This window comes from Xenopus tropicalis, chromosome 3 (assembly GCF_000004195.4).
Source record: "Xenopus tropicalis strain Nigerian chromosome 3, UCB_Xtro_10.0, whole genome shotgun sequence".
NCBI classification, from domain to species: Eukaryota; Metazoa; Chordata; class Amphibia; order Anura; family Pipidae; genus Xenopus; species Xenopus tropicalis.
This window is the reverse complement of record NC_030679.2, coordinates 96,220,696-96,240,362: the sequence shown is the minus strand read 5'-3', so window position 1 is coordinate 96,240,362 and position 19,667 is coordinate 96,220,696. Positions and strand designations below refer to the sequence as shown.

At 38.0% G+C, this 19,667-nt stretch overlaps 1 protein-coding gene and 1 long non-coding RNA gene across 3 annotated transcripts; one reads left to right on the top strand and one right to left on the bottom strand.

Moving 5' to 3' along the window:
• Positions 1-386: 386 nt before the first annotated feature.
• LOC101733305 lies at positions 387-16,719 on the bottom strand. Its single transcript, XR_209029.4, has 3 exons — positions 16,579-16,719; positions 4,499-4,660; positions 387-945 (listed from the first exon to the last, which is right to left on the bottom strand). It is a non-coding gene; the product is annotated as an uncharacterized LOC101733305 (long non-coding RNA).
• Positions 16,720-16,790: 71 nt separating this feature from the next.
• On the top strand, positions 16,791-19,381 carry foxb1 (forkhead box B1). 2 transcript variants are annotated; one of them, XM_012969995.2, is made up of 2 exons: positions 16,791-17,146; positions 17,332-19,381. In XM_012969995.2, exon 2 carries the CDS (start codon positions 17,355-17,357, stop codon positions 18,321-18,323), a length of 969 nt encoding a protein of 322 aa, XP_012825449.1. In that variant the 5' UTR covers positions 16,791-17,146; positions 17,332-17,354; the 3' UTR covers positions 18,324-19,381.
• Positions 19,382-19,667: the final 286 nt, after the last annotated feature.

Sequence of the window (19,667 nt, the reverse complement as noted above, 5' to 3'; positions counted from 1 at the left end):
TGGCAAAAGTGTAAGCTCAATAAATCTACATCTTTGTAAACATGGCAAAATGAAAAAAACAATATATATATATATATATATATACAAATCCAGAAGTATAAGGTGCACACCAGGATTTTAAATATAAAACATGACTTTTATTACATCATACTGATAAAACAGGCCAACCTGTTTGTTGGCCTGTTTTATCAGTATGATGTAATAAAAGTCATGTTTTATATTTAAAATCCTGGTGTGCACCTTATACTTCTGGATTTGTGGATAATTGGATACACGGAGGTAGCACCTAGGTAATTTGCATTTATATGTTTGGTGTGCTGAAATTCTTTTGGACTATATATATATATATATATATACATATACCTTCATAAACGGCACTCACGGCATAAAGTCCAACCATGAATCCTTTATTGAACCTCCATATCTACGCGTTTCGATCCACTGGGGATCGTCGTCAGGATGTATACATTAGATACAATTTGGTTACAGAAAACAATGTTAATTAATTATTTAATTGTATTTTTTTTAAAAAAAAGTACATATTTATAAAAACACATAATACATGTAAATTCACCATTAATAAGGACTTTCTTCACATAAGAGATTATTTTGCTATTCTGCATTGCCTGAACACTGGTAAATTCAATCTGTGTGACCAGAGGTTTAGTTTAATATTCCAAGCTGATCCATTCTCATTTTAACACTTGAGGGAGGAAAAAACTCTATATTGTGTCTGAAAGTCTTTCATGTTCACAGGTTTTGCAAGTGACCTTTTTCCTGTAGAAAGTGCTTGGGTTTTGCTGAATGCAAAGATCATTCATTGGAAAGGGATCAATGCTGCTTTTAGACACTAGGAATTAGCCATCCTTTGGTTCACTGGAGGTTAGTTATAATCACATGGCCTCTTTTTTTTGCCAGCTTTGTGGGTGGCAATGCAGTGGTGAACTGAGGAAAGAGAAATAAAGAAGACGAATTGAATGAAATGAATAGAGTTCTATTAACCTTTTGAAGAGCCAATAATAAACTGTTGGTATACTTAAACTATATATATGACTAGCAGAATAAATAAGAAAGTCAAAGATTCAACCACTTACAAATAAAACAATGCAAAAACAAATTTATACAAAAATAACTTAATTTAAAAGAATAAACATAAACCAGTTAGAAAAAACCCAGAACACTAATATATAAAAATTGAGTTAGCCTTTAAAAATAGAATAATTCATTTTGATTTTTTTAAAGTACAGTAACAAAATGAGTCTACTAGGTTGGAAACCTTCTAAATATCCCTGGATTGATTTAAGACCTTCCTGGGACAGTTCTCAAAATGTTTAAGTAGAGTTAAAAGTGACGCAGCCTCTTATTAAATCCACACAATAGGCTACTCTGGGTGGCACTGCGTAGAAGTTGATTCCTTTTTGACAATGTTGTTTAGCTATCATTTGCTATTTTGAATGAGTTGAAGCAATCCCCCTTTTTACAACATTTGTTTTCTTTTATGGAGAGGTGCAGCAGTTGAGGGCAGACATGTGAAAGTGGCTGTTTGATTCTCTTTTTCATCCCCCTGACCCTGCCTTTGTCCCTTGTCACCCTGGGAATGTCACGCCTCACTACTTCACTTTGAGATGCTCTAGAAAGTGGCTTTGTTATTCCCCCCTTTTTTTAGACACACACGAAATTGTTCTCATTCCCCCTGCTGTAAAAGATACTTCAAATTGGGACTCAGTTCACAAGTGCAATGCAATTTGGCTAAGCTCAACCTTTGTTCTGCTCGTACAAATGACCAAACAGTGCACACATTATACAGTTGATCTACTGCTGCCTTAACACTGGAGTTAGAGGCTGGGAGAAAGCTAATCCCTCCAATACCAAGGTGGCATTTTCCACGTTTGCAATATTTCCAACTGAGAAAAATGTGGAAATTCTCATTTGATGGTTTTCAGAAAGGATAAGTATCCTACTGCTCATAATCCAACATCAATTGCACCCTTTATCTTAAACTCTTAATTACTGGGTTTAATCAACTATAATATAAAACAAAAACTTTAGATAGCTTGCAGTAAAGCTATAAAATGTTTCTCCTGTTGCTAAACGTGTGGGGAGAGACTGCAAACGAATAGCATTAACTTGATTGTGGGAAAAAACTTTGTGGTATACAGACAAATGCGAATATGAATTATCTGGAAATGTGCCATTTAATTACTTCTCATTTGTTTTGATATTGATATATATTTACAACTCTGTTAACTAGCACAGTATTGTAAATATTTTTTTGTACAATTGATTACTGTCAATTTTACCCAGTCCTGATACCAAAAAACACTTTGGTAGGTAACATTTCACATAGTGTTATCTTGTCTTTTATGCTTCCATCAATACCATTTGCCATTCCTAAGTAGTCACAGGACCTTTTCTATTAGGTTGCGGGTTCAAGAATTGTTCAAACTTGATTATTTATAAGACTACTAAATACACAGAAATATTTTATTACTATATTAATATATCTGCACAACTTCCCCTAAAATAGTAATTTCTCACTTCATCCTATTTAATAAAAAAAAGATCATTTGCATTGAGCAATATACCTCTAAGATTTGCATTTGGGAAGATAAAAAACATACTGATAAAATGAAGAAGAATCTATTAATATTGTGTTACTATGTTATTATCGGGTTGAAGTAATTGGAGCGGTGTTTCGGTTACATTTTGCTACTTCAAGAACTTCATTTTTTGAAACATTATTAACAGACCATAACAACGTCAAATGTAAACCAAATCATATTTATTTCACCGCAAATCATTTATGACTCTCAAATTTAGTTTGCAAAGTAAACTTTTAAATGCAGTCACCATGTTTTTAACCAACAATGCAGCATTTTCTCTTATAAGTCCAGCGTAATTGCAGATAAATTGCAGATGTGCTTGATTCAATTGTGTATAATGTGTCAAAATTTGCATCTTTCATCTCAGTGAATAGGTACTTTTACTGCCAGAACAGCAACCTTAATTTACTAATCTTTTTAAAGTTTTAAACAAACCCCACCTTTAGAGACACCCCTGAAAGACTGAGTAAATGGTTTTTTTTTAAATTCAACCTTTCCTGGATAAAATTAAATCTTGAATTGCTGCAACTACTAGGTACAATTAAAAAGAAATTATAAAATAAAAATGAGTAAAATTCACAGCAATTGTAATCAACTTTAGAACAGGTTTGAAATTATTGTAATAATGAAGAGTTATAATACAATTGACAGGAAGGGGACCAAAGAGCCTCAGTAATGAGTGGTAAAGAGTGGGGAGGAAGCATAGAGATCATGGAGTGTAAAGAAAGAGATGAAAAAAGGCAAATGAACATGGAAATAGGAGAAAAAGTGTGGAGGAAGTGAAGAGTGCCTGGAGATCAGGGAATAAATTGGGAGGAGGCTAGTGGGCCTAGAGATAGGAGGAGTAGGGAGAAGGGAAGAGGCAGAAATGGAATAGAAATGGGAAAAACAGCAGGGAGGCTATGGAGTAGGTATATTATGTGAGGTACCAGGTTTCAAAAAGGTAATGGCTCCACCTTGGTTTTGGCACTCATATACCTATAAGTCTGTGTTATAGTGTGAATATTGAAATGTAGAGCATAATCTTACTGGAGTGTAATATAACTTGCATTTTAAGTGAAGTAATATAAACTATATTCCATTTATCACTGTGGATTCAGAGGGTAGATTTATTTGTGCTCATATTTTTTTGAGCAGAAGATTTTTTTAGGGATTTTGAGGCCTCATAGAAGAACATTTATTTGAATGCTGTTTTAGTGGATGTAGGGTGCTGAGTCAGTGCTGCTGCTGAACTCTAATACCCTTAGGGAATAATTGATTTTGACTGCTCAAAGCAATCAAATCAATTCTGACAAGCTGGCACATTTACACTTTCCTGACAGTCGGGAACAGTATTAATAACTGGATTGCAAACCAAGTAGTTATTCCTACTACAAATAGAAGGTTGTTAATATTCCAAAACATGCCTGTGAAAAGTAATAAACACTAGAACATCAGTTAAAAATAGGGCAACTCATTCTTATCCTCGGATCTGATTGCAGCCCTGAGCAAAAAACTTTGGAAATAAAAAACATTGTGCAAATTAGGGCAACTCTTGGGGTTTCTGTACATATTTCTATTATGGTATATATCTGTATCTTACCAAAAATCAAATGCTTCTTAGACACATATGCCTTAAAAAATCTTGTAGTTTTGAAGTGTGAGCCCTAACTTCATAATGTTTGATGAGCTCTGCATATGATACAATGCAGAAAAGGAAACAAAAACATGCATAATAATATAATGCCCTTCCCCGTTGAATTATACCTGCGAGGTCTCAGCTTAGTTTTGCTTAAAACAATGCCACCATGTAAAGCCACTGTAATTCCTCACAATATTATAACGTTTTCTGGTGATTTTTCACTTATCATATAAAATATAACAGACAGTACACTATATGACATATACAGACTCACCAATGTGGCCAACAACCTTCTCCTAGCAAAATGGCAAGGGAGCATCTTCAAACTCTATGCTTTTTTTGCTCCACAGCCATTGAAAAACAATTTATTTGCTTTTGTAGATAGTAAGGTTTAGGTAGTGTTGTGACATCCAAGAAAAGATAGCAGAACTGCAATCTGTAAGAAGAAGAAGTATGTGACAGAAGGAGAGTTATTTGGAGAAAACATGTAGATCTAGGAGTTATCTGCATAAAGACAATTTTGAAATACAAATTACCAAATTGTTTTTTCCCCAGGGATGTGGTGTAGTATGAGGAAAGCAGGGGGCCTCCTACAGAGGATGAAGAATGTTAACAGAGAAAGGAGATAGTGCTGAATAAAGAAAAAAGAATATTAAAAAAAAAAAGTAAAAACCAGGGCAGAATAGTGTCATGAAACAGTGACATGAATGTTGGTAGAGTACAAGAAGCTTATGATAGATTGTATCCCTTTTAATCCCTTACATTTCACTTATAAGTAGCCCTGTTGTGTTTTATTTTACCACACTGTCTCACTTTGTGGGATCTCTCCTTTACACTCATCATCCCATCAAATCCTGCTGCTATCATTCATGTAATATTAGTCCAGTTTGCCTTTCCCTTTGAAAATGCCAAAACATCTATCTACTCCATTATTGTATAAGCCAACATTTTAATTCTGGTTACGTTGATTTAAAAAAAAAAAAAAAAAAAATGGTATAGCTGCCAATTCAATAATGTCTCTGCCATACTTTGCAGCACAAAATTGTAGAAAGTAACAAAGAATCGTTCAAAGCATCAGCAGTAATTCAAACTGCAAATATTTAATTAATGCAGTAGACACAGTGTATCTATTTCCTTATTATTCCAACAACATAGTCCTCTCAGTCATCCTCTCTATCATATTTTACCACTTCAGTGTGTTTTAAATGCTACTGATGAGACTTATCCACTTATCTCACAATTCCATATCGGCTGCTCAACTATGCAAATCCCCTTGCTGGCTTCCAGTGTCCTCTCAAATTCAATGTATGCTCTTGACACTGACATTTAATGCCCCTAACAATGAAAACTCTCTGTAAATCTCACCCCTGATGTGAAAATATCCTCAAACACTCTTTCATGGTTTCTACATTCAGTTTCTGACCATCATGCATATGTGTATTTTATCCATGCATACAAGTAACTTGGGGGAAATGATAATTATGGGATAATGTATTTGAGCTTTCGTATGATTCATTCTTGCAAGTCCTTTTCTGCTCTATTTAGCTTTTCTTATTGTGGACTGTAGGTTACTATAGAAGGTATTCAAATGATAATTTTGCCACTGTCTGTATCCAATACAGTCACAGAGGCAAGGTCCTGACCTATCATGGAAGGAGAACTCTAACCCCATAGTCATGGCTAAACAGACCCCTATCCCCCAGGCACCCCTAAATATGTGAAGTCTGCTGTCCTCATTGTTACTGTCAGGAGTGCCCAATGGCACTCCTCTCCTCTTTGGCGCCACATCCAAGATGGGAGCACCCATGGTTGACATGTGGGATGTGGTGCCGGTGCAGTGATGTCATCGTGCCATCGTGTGAGCTCCTGAGTGTACTGTTTGGACTTGATCTTCTAGTTTCGGAGTTTCAGCTTTGATTCTGACCACGTTAATTGCTACCTGCCTGAATACAAATTTGAGCTTTCTTAATCTCTTGGATACTGTGAATCAGTACACAGCTTCCTCCTTGGTCCAGACTTCAGGGCTATTAAGGGCCATCGGGCCTTGACAGTTACCACACTTTTTAGGACTATATTATGTGGTACAGATTTTTGAAGTTTCAAGTTAGCAAGGTTTGCAACCTTGCTAATTTTGTATCCATGTGCTATTTAGAGTCAAACTGTGACTATGCTCTTCTTTTTCTCATTCTCTTCCCATACAATCATTGACCATAGTACATTTGTGAGAAAAACCTTAGATCATTTCATTGAATATCAACCTAGTCCATAATCTCTCATAAGTGCTACGGAATATGTAGGTGCTATATGAATAAAGGAAAATTATATTATTAATATTAAAAGCTACAAACATGCATAGGATGGGTAGGTGTCCTTCTATAATAATAAACTGCTTGGATACCCATAATCAAGTACACAGTACTGTACATTACTTTATAGACAGGTGAGAAAACTAAACCTAAGATACCCCTAAACTGCACTCACCTTCACAGACTCTGTGCCCACTCAATTATATTTGGTTTATTGTTATCATTGCCTTATTTAGGAAGAACCAACATATTCTGAAGTGCTATAAAAACACTGTAGGAAGAATACACGCAACATATCAAACAGCAACATACCAGTGAAACACTGGAATAAGCATAAGAAAACATTGACATGAGATCAGGGAGCCCTGCCTCTAAGAACTCATAATCTAGTAGGATTATTTAAAGTAATCCAGCAATACAGGTACCAGAGAGTGACATAGGTCATAGATCGATATTGCTTCAAAGGCCAAATGCTGTACAGAATTACATTGAACAGCATTATCCTTCTATCCATCCACTTGTCTCAATATTTCTCAATCTTTTCTGTGCTTTTTTTTCCCCTTGTTATTAAAAAGGAAGTTTTTTGGTTTTTTTTTAACTATTTGGTTTCAAATATGCCACTTTCCACTAGATCCTATTCCTTCCAAACGTCACAGTCTATTTAGTCTTTCCCTGTAGATTACAATCTTCCCTTCTGATTTAAAGGAGACATATTGGATGTCATTTACTACCACTGGGCGTATTTGCTCCTGGGCAGTAGCTCATGACAACAATTTTTTTTTTCATTGTTTTACTGTCTGAACAAATCTCTACTTGGATGCTATGTGTTATTGCCCAGGTGCAAAATTGGCCAGAGTTAGTAAATTACCCCTTTTGAGTCAAAAACAAGTATTTGCCTTTTTCATTATGCTCCCCTAAATAGGAATGACTTTTAAAAACTGCCATTTTGCTACTTCACTGAAATCCCCCCAAAACCCATCTGTTCCACTTGCTGTTTTACCAGCTGTGTGGGAGACTTGCTGCTATCAACACATTTCACAGTAAGAGGCCAGGCAAGTAAGAATTAAATGGATCTCATATGGATGGGCAGTTCTATTAACCAGTGTATAGGCAGAGCCATGAGTGGCTACCTAACCTCTCCTGTGTTACTGGGCAAGGACTGGTAGTCATGCACACCGCCCATTTGCAACAGTAAAAAGAACAGAGAGGATGTCTGGGAATCTACCATTAAGGTGTTACTTTTTTGTAGTCCACATTTAAATCAGACACCATTTATTAATGATATTTGCCTAAACGATAAGGGTAATTTTTAATAATTTAATATGTCTGCATTAAAACATGCACTAATCACCCCCATAATGGATATGCCTCTCTTGATATCACACCTTTTCTCCTCTCTACTTGAGGGTTTTGTATATTTTAGAATTACTGCTCTTACACACTCACCAATGACCTGCTATTTGCAAAAGCAAAAAACACTTCTTCTTCTTAAAACCCCTTAATCTTTCATCTGCTTTTGACACTGTCAATCACTTGGCCTTCTTGACACTGCCTTGCCTAAGTTTTCCTCTTACCTTTCAAATTGCTCTTTTAGTGTCTCCTACAACAGAATATTTTATCCTCACTTACCTCTCTCTGTTGGGGTTCCTCAAGGCTCTGTCCTAGGCACCTTAATATTCTCTTTGTATAAATATTCAATTTACTTGTATTCCAATACAACCCTATGATGATTATACTCAAATATATCTTTACTTTTCTGCTCTTAACACAAATCAATTCAGGTTTTTTCTATCAGCCATAATTGCTTGGATGTCCCTGGGCTACCTTAAATGAAAACGGATGCAGAAAGTCCTCCTTCCTTCCATCAAGAACCATAAAATCTCAGAATTTTCTGTTGCAGTTAACATCTCTGCTTTCACTCCCTTTCCCCACGACTGGTGCCTTGATTTTATCTTTGATTCTAGCATCGCCTTCACTCATAGTCAATAAACAACAAATTTAGCATATTATAACCTATAGAATATTTTTACAACATGACCAGTCATCACAAAACTTCCTACTATGTTACTACTATGAAAGGTATAACTTGCTGTCTCATAATGTGATATATTAATTGCTGCAAGCTACATTTGACTATGTTTCAAGAGGGTTTCACAACTACAGCCCATAATAAATGCAACGTTCATGCTCATAAACTTCACCAGTCACTCTTCTTCTCTTCCTGCCACACCATTTTGCCAATCCCCACATTTGTTTCTGCTAATATTTAAAGGAGACATATTGGATAAATGGGAAAAAAAGGTAATTTTGTAGGCAATTATGAATAATATCCGGTGGTTTCACTTTGGGCTAAACATTAACCCTATCTGTAACAATGGCCCCTTTATTGGAGCTCCCTATAGATCCTATCACTTCTCTGTCCGAGTTTGAAATGAAGAGTGGGCGTGTCCTAACGGTCCCTGCCAGAAGCACAGTAGGAGGGGGAGAGCCAATCACAGCCCTGCACTCACACAAGCACAGACAGGCTTAAGTTCCCTATCAGGTCAGCCTAGCTGCTGATTGGTTCCTATCCCACAGTGCAGGGTACGGAGGGCTGCCGGCTCCCCAGCTCATCCAGAGAATTCAGCCAGCAGGAAGTGGAACAGATGGGCGGGGCTAGTGGGGTTTTTGTGGAATTTCTCAATAAATCAGTCAGAAACAACTTTTTTAAGCACAATCCTTCTATATCTAGAGGAGTATAATTCCCTGGTACATTCATAATATTTATAGGATATGTCTCCTTTAAGATAAAATTTATTTTACTCTCTTTTCATGCCATACAGTATGATGGTTTTGCAAACTCATAACAACAAAATCATAAAATCTAGAAAAGGTATAAATGAAAGAATACATTATCATATGTTGATCTACTTCAATTAGATATTTGTGTGATACTTGAATTTTATGGAGAAATCAATTTAGGAGAACATGTTAGGAAACAATTTCAGTAGTCATTACTAAAAAAATTTTTAACAATAAAAGAAAGCAAACCAAGTGCTGTTAGTGTTCTATCACATTGATGAAATTTAGGCGACCATTGCAGGCTAAGGGTGGATGTAGGTCAGTCTGGGGAAGTACACTCTGTCTCTGCTCCCAAAGTTTCCCTCTCTTGGAACCTAAGACACTTGCAGAAGAAGGGTACAGAGTGGAAAGACAAGGATACGGGTTGGGTGTTTTATAATGGCAACATTTTGCAGGTTAGGGTGCAGGTTAAGGTTTCCTGACCTGGACATCACTATTCTATCACGTGTTTTTCAGGTAGAAATCCTAGTTGTGTGCCCCAGTACCAGTGGGCAAATTGTACCGGAGCAGAAACCCATAGCAATTATGTCAGTACTTCGCTTTTTCCAGAGTTGCAGGTAGAACTACCCAGGAGCAATTTTGCCCACTAGTACTGGCCTGGGGCACACTAGTAGGATTTCTACCTAAAAAACACATGGTGATAGAATTGTGATTAATAAATCTTAATTATAAGAGGTTTAAGTGGGGGAAAAACTGTTTTTTATTTGTTCTTTTTTTAGAGATCTGGACACCTAGATAACATTAAATGAAAAAATAGGGTTTATTCATACAAATCCCAGGCAAAAGTGCAAGAGCCTAAGGAGAGTTAAGGTGGCCATACACGAGCAGATCCGCTCGCTTGGCGATGTCGCCAAGCGAGCGGATCTTCCCCCGATATCCCCACCTACGGGTGGGCGATATCGGGGAGCATTTAGGTTAAAAAAAAATAATCTGATCGCTCTGCTCTCCCCATACACGGGCCGATTAGCTGCCGAATCGGTCCAAGGGACCGAAATCGGCAGCTATAGTCGGCCCGTGTATGGCCACCTTAAGAACTACCCCTTAATGTTCATGCAGAGAGTGCTTACGTCTGTGGTATGTCTGCGCTCTGCACCTCAGGCTGGATACAAGCCACTTCTAGCAGTTTTCCGGTTGGTCTTTATTGTTTATTTGTTATAGTTTTTAAATTATTTGCCTACTTTTTATGACTGTTTTCACCTTTTCAATGGGGGTCACTGACCCCAGCACTGTGGCTTTCTGAGGCCGCAGTGTTATTTTTTCTTTTTAATACTTATTTTTCTATTCAGGTCCTATCCCATTCATATTCCACTCTCTCATTTACTCCACTCCCTGGTTGCTAAGGTAATGTGGACCCCAGCAACCAAATAGCTGCTGAAACCCCAAACTGGAGAGCTGCTGTACAAAAATGTAAATAATTAAACTACAAATAATAAAAAAATAATTGCAAGCTGTCTCAGAACATTACTCTATACTTACGGAAACTCAAATGTGAACAACCCCTTTAAATTCTATATGCTAATTGGTTGCTGTGAGTTACTAAATCTGATGAAAACTTTTTATGTTTTATTACTTTACCCCAAGACATCCCAGATGACCCAATATGCCATTACCTTCTACCTCACTTGTGTAAAACAGCAGTTGAATTAGGAGATATGTATATTTTTTTTGTTTGTTGTATTGTTACATGTACAAATACATTTCTTTATGTATAAAACCTGGAAATATTCATTTCAGCCACTGGCTTTCACTGCAAGTTTGGGAGTTCAAGTTCAGCAACAGGTAGCATATGGTCACCTGTTTGTAAGAAACTGTCAGTTTGGATGCTATTGGTTACTTTTAGATTGTCATTACATTGCCTCCTTCAAGCACTGCAAAAAAAAAGGCCAACCTACTTTCATTACTACACTTTTTACTGGTAGCATTAACGTCCTCAATGACTGCAATACAAAATAACTGGGTTGGGGGTGTAAAAAACTATTAAATTAAACAGTGATAAAGTTCAAAGTTATTAAAAGCAGAAATACACAACCATATTTACTTATAAGAAGTTAATTTTAATAATACACCAGTTGGTTGTTTTTTTTTTAATTGTATTTTTGAAGAGATGTTTTAAAAATAAAAGAAAAAAGAAGTATACATTGTTAAATAAAAACATACACTTTTTTTTACTTATTGTTGCCTATTGTACTGTCTAAATGGAACATTGGGAGTATGCCTTTTCAAAACTACACAATGTATCCAGCCGAATATATATTTCACAGAATGGTGTTTTCAGGTAAATACTTGTAAGTACTAATTGTCTTTGATATTATAAAGATTTGCTGAACAAATGTTGCTTTGTAGTATCTTCCACTTGTAAAATAATACAAAAGCAGAATTAGAATCTCTAAAATCCGTTCATATGAAACCCACTATTTAAGCCTGATGAATAGGGCACCCAGTTAGCTCCCAGCAAAGCAGAACATTGCACCCACTCCTCAAGTCTCCACAGCTAAGAAACAGCATTTTTCTTACACAAAAATGTGGCAGATTTGGTAAAGATTATTCGGATGCTGACAAAGAACTTCATCTGTTCTGTTGCTCCCCATATGCTACGAAATCACTTTGGTAAACTCAAAAACCTGCAGCTGCACAAAAGAAAGTCTCAGACCCAATTCTGTGCTTTCTCCTTTCCCTGTCAGTAAGCAAACAGAGCGACTGCGAGTAAGTTCATCAAATATAATCTAGGATTTAGCGCGAAATGCGTTGAGTTGTTTTCAAGATGAGAAATCTGCTTTTGTTCTCCGCATTGTTTGAAGCCTGGGAGACCCTAGGAAGCTGCTTAACTTCTCCCCATCGCTTTATTGTAAATATTAGCACGGGTTCAGTAAAAGGGGTATTTTCCTTTTCTGGGACAGAGCCTGGAACCTCTGCACACTCGCACCTGCATTGAAACCATAAGGGATGAAAACCAATATTGTGTTAGTGACTATTATCTTTGGCTTTCTCTTGCCCATCTCAACAGCCTGCATGCCACTGAAACGAATTGTGGATTTATGGGAGAGAAATTAGCATAAATTATTGGCAAATCTGTAAACGTGTGGGGTCCTGCTTTTGGGGAAAAAAAGGGTCTATTGCAATCCTTTCATGCAGAAAGCTGAGTCTTGCTGATCACCATAGAAAGGCTGAATAGCCTTCGCTGGAAATAGATGCCCATTTGCCTTGCACATTGATATCATTGACTTATGTGTATTTTATTCCGTTTTCCCAACAACTAGCCAAGCTTCTTATTTAAATGAGTTCCACAGAAAAGTTCTTTTATTTGTTCGGCGTTTATTTACAAAGGATACATTCACTTCAAATCCCAGATACACATTTAGCATGCTATTAATTTCCCTGATTGACTGCAACAAAGTAAAAGGAAAATAAACCTGTTTTGTCTGGGTTATGAAGCTGCCTCTGTGCGGCAGTTAATGTCTTGCCTCGGATAAATACAGTGCGCAATGGTGCAGCGCAGCGCACAGAGTAAGGACAGGTGTGTCTGTAACATAGCTTGGCGCTAGAGAATTTCCTACCTAAATTCAAAATGTGTGCAAGTAAATTCATCTGGATTCGAAATCTGGGGAGACGACCAGACAGAAAACAACAATTCTTCTAACAAGTAAAAATGTATATAACACTTATTATTGCTACAACTTCCCCTCAAAGATATGAAGAAATGAAGGCGATAAACTTTTTTTCTTTTTTTAAATTGCGAACACAAATATTTTATTGGATTTGCTATGTTTTTTATTATTGGTTCTTACATTATATCTACTGTGTTATTATTCATATTTAACTGAAGATGGTCGATAACAAATAGTTGCCTTTTTTGATAACTCGAGCTGAGAAAGTATATGGAAAGTGATTAAGTTAAATAACGCAAAACAAAAATGACAGCTAACATTAATCGTAACGATTTAAAGCCAATCGCATTAATTCGTTCGATTAAACTTTTAGCAATAGAACTAATGACGGGTATTTTCTCTTCTATGCTTTACAGTTATTTTATAGAGTGTTTAATCATAACCTTGCCATACCCATATATAAATCCTTATTGCAATTCATTTATACTTTCTGTTCGTAACGATTAATAGTCTATCCCCTAGAAGAGGCAAAACCATTATTAGCCCTTTATAAAAAGAAGGGGTTAACAGTAAAAAATATTCTTAGCTCAGGTCAAAAACTCTGCACACTATATGCACTTCCATTTTTTTTACCTGAATTTAGAAGGTCATAATATGTTAGTACTCAAGTGCTTCTGTTAATATTGGAAAACGTGATTCTGCATTTCAAGCAACTAATCTGAATCCCAGCAGCTATTTCAATATTAATGAAATTGTTTAATCTCCTAAATTCATCGTGTTTAAGTAACGATTCGGTGATTTACTGACCAGCAAGAAGCTGTCATTTATGTTTGGGCTGCCCCAAAGCATCACTTGTCTTGTTCCAACTAATTGTACAGATGCATTTGGGCTTTAACTAGCCCAGATTACACACCACAATCCTAACTCTGTGGGTTAGTTTTATACTTGTGTATAAAGAGAAACATAACGAGATAGACGATTGACTGACAGAGCATAGGATGGGCAGATGATAGATTAGACAGATAGATAGATGATAGATAGATGATAGATAGATAGATAGATAGATAGATAGATAGATAGATAGATAGAGATGATAGATAGATGATAGATAGATAGATAGATAGATAGATGATTAGATAGATAGATAGATAGATGACAGATTAAATGATTAATAGACAGAAAGACAGGTAATATATAATTATCTATTTACGAAGATTATTCTGATGGCATTCTACACCTAAAATGTACAATATTTTTGTGGCTCTGACTAAAGATGCCAGTTAGAGAAATAAAGAAATAAAGGTCAGATGTTTATGCCTATATTTCTTGTACATGAGATCGGCTCATCACTCATCTGGGGCTGCCATGGAGAAGGATGTTTCCCAGAGGAACCTGAAAGATCCACTGTTCTGCTACTCCTACAATGGATCCCCAATTACCTGCCAGCGATGACACAATGACACGTTGCCTGTGTATGACAGTAGCTATTGGGGATTTATTTGGGGCTCTGATTTTACATAAAGTGCAGCTATTCCTTCATTCCAACACAAAATAGAACCTCAAGTTCTCACACCGGTTATATTTCTCAATTGGTTGGTAGTCAAGAGGTGCAAAGAGGTAAGAGATCATCTACACTAATCTTGACTGGGTACCTCTGGTTTATACAACCACACATGCACCTATACTTATGTGTCCATATGTCACTAGCACCTTAAAAAGTTTAGTGGACCGCTATCTGTTCTAGTGTCTCTAAATGTTCTGGAATGCCTGTGAAATCATGGTTCCACACCCATGCATCTCATTTTACCCAAGTAAATTATTTCTAACTTCTATCTGATTCAAGAACAAAATCCAAAGTGACCATATCTACAAAAAAAATCCCAGAAGTTACAACATAAACATAGTAACAGAGACAGACTCATATATAGTAACATAGTAAGTTGGGTTGAAAAAAGCCAAACGTCCATCAAGTTCAACCTTAATGCATATATATAACCTGCCTAACCACTAGCTAATCCAAAGGAAAAAAAACCCATATGAAGCCTCTCTAATTTGCAGGAGAGGGGAAAAAAATCCTTCCTGATTCCAAGATGGATCAACTATCACCCATAACCCAGGTCCAAACAAGGCTGGGTTCAAATCCATAAACATATTCCACTCCTGTGTATTCACCATTATTTGTATTTTAGATAACTTAGGGGCAGAACTTTACTGCAGTTCTCACTCACTGGAGTATTGCTCCCAAATGCATAGTCTCAGGAGTTGAACCTATCTACCTACAGCCTAAGCTTATGGCAGTCACACTGTCAGACTTCATCTATTCAGTCTGCAACATACAGGCTGTCCATTAGGAGTCAGACGCATGCTGATGGCTGGATAGATGTGTTTGTGTGTGTGTAGGGGGGGCAGCCTCTGTGATGTCCCATTGGGAATGTGGTCCCTGATGAGACTTATAGTGTGCGAGTGTTTTTATGTTTTTATTTAGCTGCAGTTTTCTGTGCACCCAGGCAGTAGTGCTGGTACATCCAGGCTATGATCGTGTTATGTCGATGTACTAATTTCATATGAATTCACATAGCAGCTGAAAGTGTTGGCATTAATAAAAGATTTGTAATAATACATTTGTCTTTTATAGGGAGTCTGGCACATTAGCAAGGGCCAGTTCACTAAAGAGAGACAGTGCTTCTATCAGTGCTTCTATTTAGCACAGAATTGAGAGTTATCTCTGAATCACAATTTGCTGGTGGATATATTTCTTGGGACGATGGTCATTTTCACGAAAATGGTGTAATCACTATAATCACTGTTTCCATTAAGCTAAAATTTAAAAAAGACCCAGTGGAATGCATGGAAAATATATATATATATATATATATACACACACAATATAAATATATCTGCATGTCTGTCAATATTATAGACACTGCAAATATTAATTATAACTTTTGGGTTAAAAAAGACCTGCAAGGCATTATGGGTGCCCAAAGCTTATTATAGGCCTTAATATCACTATATATGACTAAACAATGAAACTAAGATTTGCCATGAGTTCCAATTGGTCAGTAGAAAGTGCTTAGTTTTTAATAACATTATGAAATACAGGGAACTGAGGCACAAATCTGGTGTCTGTAATGGCTGGCAAAGCATAATAATGATTAAAGAAGAAATAACATTAACACGTTAATAAACTTAAAGCTACTCTGTGACCAGGATATGGTCATTTTATAAGTTCGAGTAAATTCTCGTTTATTTATCATTCTAGCCTACTTTCTGGAATACCGGAAAATTAGAATGGCTGACAAGTGTGTGTGTTTTTAAGTATGCACTTTCCCCCATACGGATCTAGTTGTGGAGCTGAAGTGAGATCAGGCAGTTAGTATAGTCAGGATGAGTGTAACCCTCACCTCCCCCCGCTCTTGTTAAAAAGTAAAAGCGCTGCCTTAAGTTAGCTAACAATACAAATCAGATAACAATATAGAACAAACAGAATACCACAGCCAAGCAATTTCCATGTCAAACATCCCACTGCTCACTAGCTCCATTTGTAAGTGTGAATTGCAGACTAAGCCCCCTGCAAATCCCCCAGAAAGGTTAGTGCATACCTTCACACACAGTTACTGGGTGCCATCACACTTCAATTCCGGTTGCTGAGCCTTTTCACCCTTTGCCTTGTCTTCAAATGGAAATGATTTCTATTGGCCCAAGGTGTCCATGTAAATAGGTGTAAATGAAACCAGATTATGCCTTTCTCCCCCCCCTCCCCCCGCCTCTCCCCTCTGCTCCCTCCTCCTCCTCCCAAGGCGATTGTCAGATGATAGCAAAGAAGTGGCACATTAATGAAGCGCCTCTACAGGGGTCTTTTCTGCTCATGTCACCACATAAAACTATCAGTTGGTTTGAGGAAGGACATGGAGACAACTACTTAGCTTATCTCCCACCCTGCAAGAAAGGAAACCTTTCCCCCCAACCCTTGTTAATTCAGCCACTGGCCAGGACAGGAGCTCATTCCCGATGCTGAAGTGAAGATCAGAGTTTCTCCGAAGAGGGACCAGGCTGGCGAAGGGCTGAATTCCCATCTGCTCTGCCAGGGAGGGGGTCCTGCGTTTGGACAAGTCTTTTCCTTCTAAACTGCATTCCGGATGCAGAGTGACAACTTCTAAAAACTCCAAGGTATTTCTATCAAGAATCACCCTGAGTGGGATGGGGTTGGCGAGAATACTGTTCCATAATAGTAGTTATCCGCAGCCTTATCAGTTCATTCTCTTTAGGTCTCATCGCCTCATGTTTCATATTAAGCCATTATTCCTATTAACGCTTTCTCCCATAAAGTGACCTGATCTTCTTCTTCTGGACAGGTTTCCCCAGTTTGCAAGTGAAGATGCCTCGTCCTGGGAGAAACACCTACAGCGACCAGAAGCCTCCCTACTCCTACATTTCCCTGACTGCCATGGCCATCCAGAGCTCCCAAGAGAAGATGCTGCCCCTTAGTGAGATCTACAAGTTCATCATGGACAGGTTCCCCTACTACAGAGAGAACACCCAGAGGTGGCAAAACTCTCTGAGGCACAACTTGTCTTTCAACGACTGTTTCATCAAAATCCCAAGGAGACCCGACCAGCCTGGAAAGGGCAGTTTCTGGGCATTGCATCCCAGCTGTGGGGATATGTTCGAAAATGGCAGTTTCCTGAGACGCAGAAAGAGGTTCAAGGTGATGAAATCGGACCATTTGGCCCCCAGCAAAGCCTCGGATGCCGCCCAATACTTGCAGCAACAAGCCAAGCTGAGACTCAGCGCCCTAGCGGCCTCTGGCACTCACTTGCCTCAGATGTCCACCTATAATCTAGGGGTATCCCAGACTTCTAGCTTTAAACACCCCTTCGCCATTGAGAATATTATCGCCAGAGAGTATAAAATGCCTGGAGGACTTGCCTTTTCCACCATGCAGCCCATGCCAGCCGCCTACCCTCTACATAACCAATTGACTACTGTTGGAAGTTCCATTGGCACAGGCTGGCCCCACATGTACAGCTCCAGCATGCTGGACACAACCACCCCCATATCAATGGGCAACAGCGACTACAGTGTCAGCGCCTATGGAGTACCTATCAAACCTATATGCCATGGGGCACAAACCTTACCGGCCATCCCAGTCCCTATAAAACCAACGCTAGCATCTGTGCCAGCGCTTCCAGCCCTCCCAACACATATCCCAGCTATCCTATCGAACTCCTCTCCATCCCTGAGTCCAACCTCTCCACAGACAGCCACAAGCCAAAGCAGCCCTGCTACTCCCAGCGACACCCTCACCAGCCCCCCCACTGCTCTGCTCTCTGTAGCCGTGCACTGACCCACCTGCTGGCACTCTACCCATCCGCACAGTCTGCTGCCCACTTGTTTGTTGGCTCTTAGTGAGAAACTCTTCACTTCTGAATAGAGCTTTGCATCACGTCCCCCTTTCAACATACTTGGGCAAGTCTTGTCTTCTGACAGTAATTCCTAGTATGTGGGCACTAGGGGTGTTCAAAAAGAAACGTGGGAATTCCCATAGAAAATGAAATGTCTTTCCAAAACTGTGGAAAAATGAAACCTAAATATCAGGATAACCACTGAATTACACAATTAGTGATGGCTGCAATTAACTGTCCCTAATTAATCTAGTTACATAGACTTGTCACAGTAATCAGCACTCACAATGTACTTTTGCAGTTTTGTGCTTTGCCTATTTTACATTTTGGGTTCCCTCTGCAGTTACAGCTATACCTTCCAAGTAGAAGTGATCAGATCCATAGCTACTACAACTTATAATAAAAACAAATACATCATAGTGACAGAAATTTGCTGTCGACCTTGTTTTCACATTACCTGCCCATATGTAAATACTGAACCCACTATTCTGCTCGGTGTAGCAATCTTTGTCAGTGGTTATCATTTCACAGGCCTGAGGGATGATTTATTTAGTCGATACACACCGAGAAAATTATATTTATTATTAAAAAAAGGAGCAGTCAGGCATTTAGCTATATAGCTATTGCTTGTTTTCAGACCTCTGTAATACTGCTCCTGTGAGGCACCTGTAAATGTTTGTGAATAGGAAAGAATATACGTTGTGTATAATGCACTTTGATTTGGACCCCCAGCTGGTTTCTATGCTTTTTTAAAAGCTGAAATTTGCTTCTTTGCTGTATGTGCTGGACTGTCTCATTCCAAGTAAATCGGCTGTCACGGAATTGTAAAGTAAATGACCCTTGCGATTGCTTATTGTACAGGCAGCATGGCATCTCCAGTGTTGTGTTCCCTTCGCAGCATGTGTGTACTGTAACACAGGCCCATGTACAAAGACAACGGCGTTAAATTATGATAATAGTTGTGCAAATAATATTTTCTCATTAAAATGTCTAAAATATATTTACTGCTTGTCTTTTTTCCTGTCCACAAGGGGGTTTCTAAGAACGAAAATACCTGATTCCTAAACTTGTCAGATGTTTTACAAAGTTTATTACATATTTATTGGGGCTGGGTTTTGGACACTTTGATTCCAGTAGAGTTCTGGGTTGGAAAATGTAGAAAGAGATGTATATGTCAAAACCTTGTCTTTCATCGGTCTGTGTCTTTCTTTCATGCTCTTAATGTCTGCTTGTCTGTCTTTTTATCTCTTTATAATCTCTCTGTTTCTGTCTATCATGATAGGTAC

Excerpts from the sequence above, each read along its gene's own strand:
- foxb1 (XM_012969995.2), top strand. The coding sequence starts at position 17,355 with ATGCCTCGTCCTGGGAGAAACACCTACAGCGACCAGAAGCCTCCCTAC.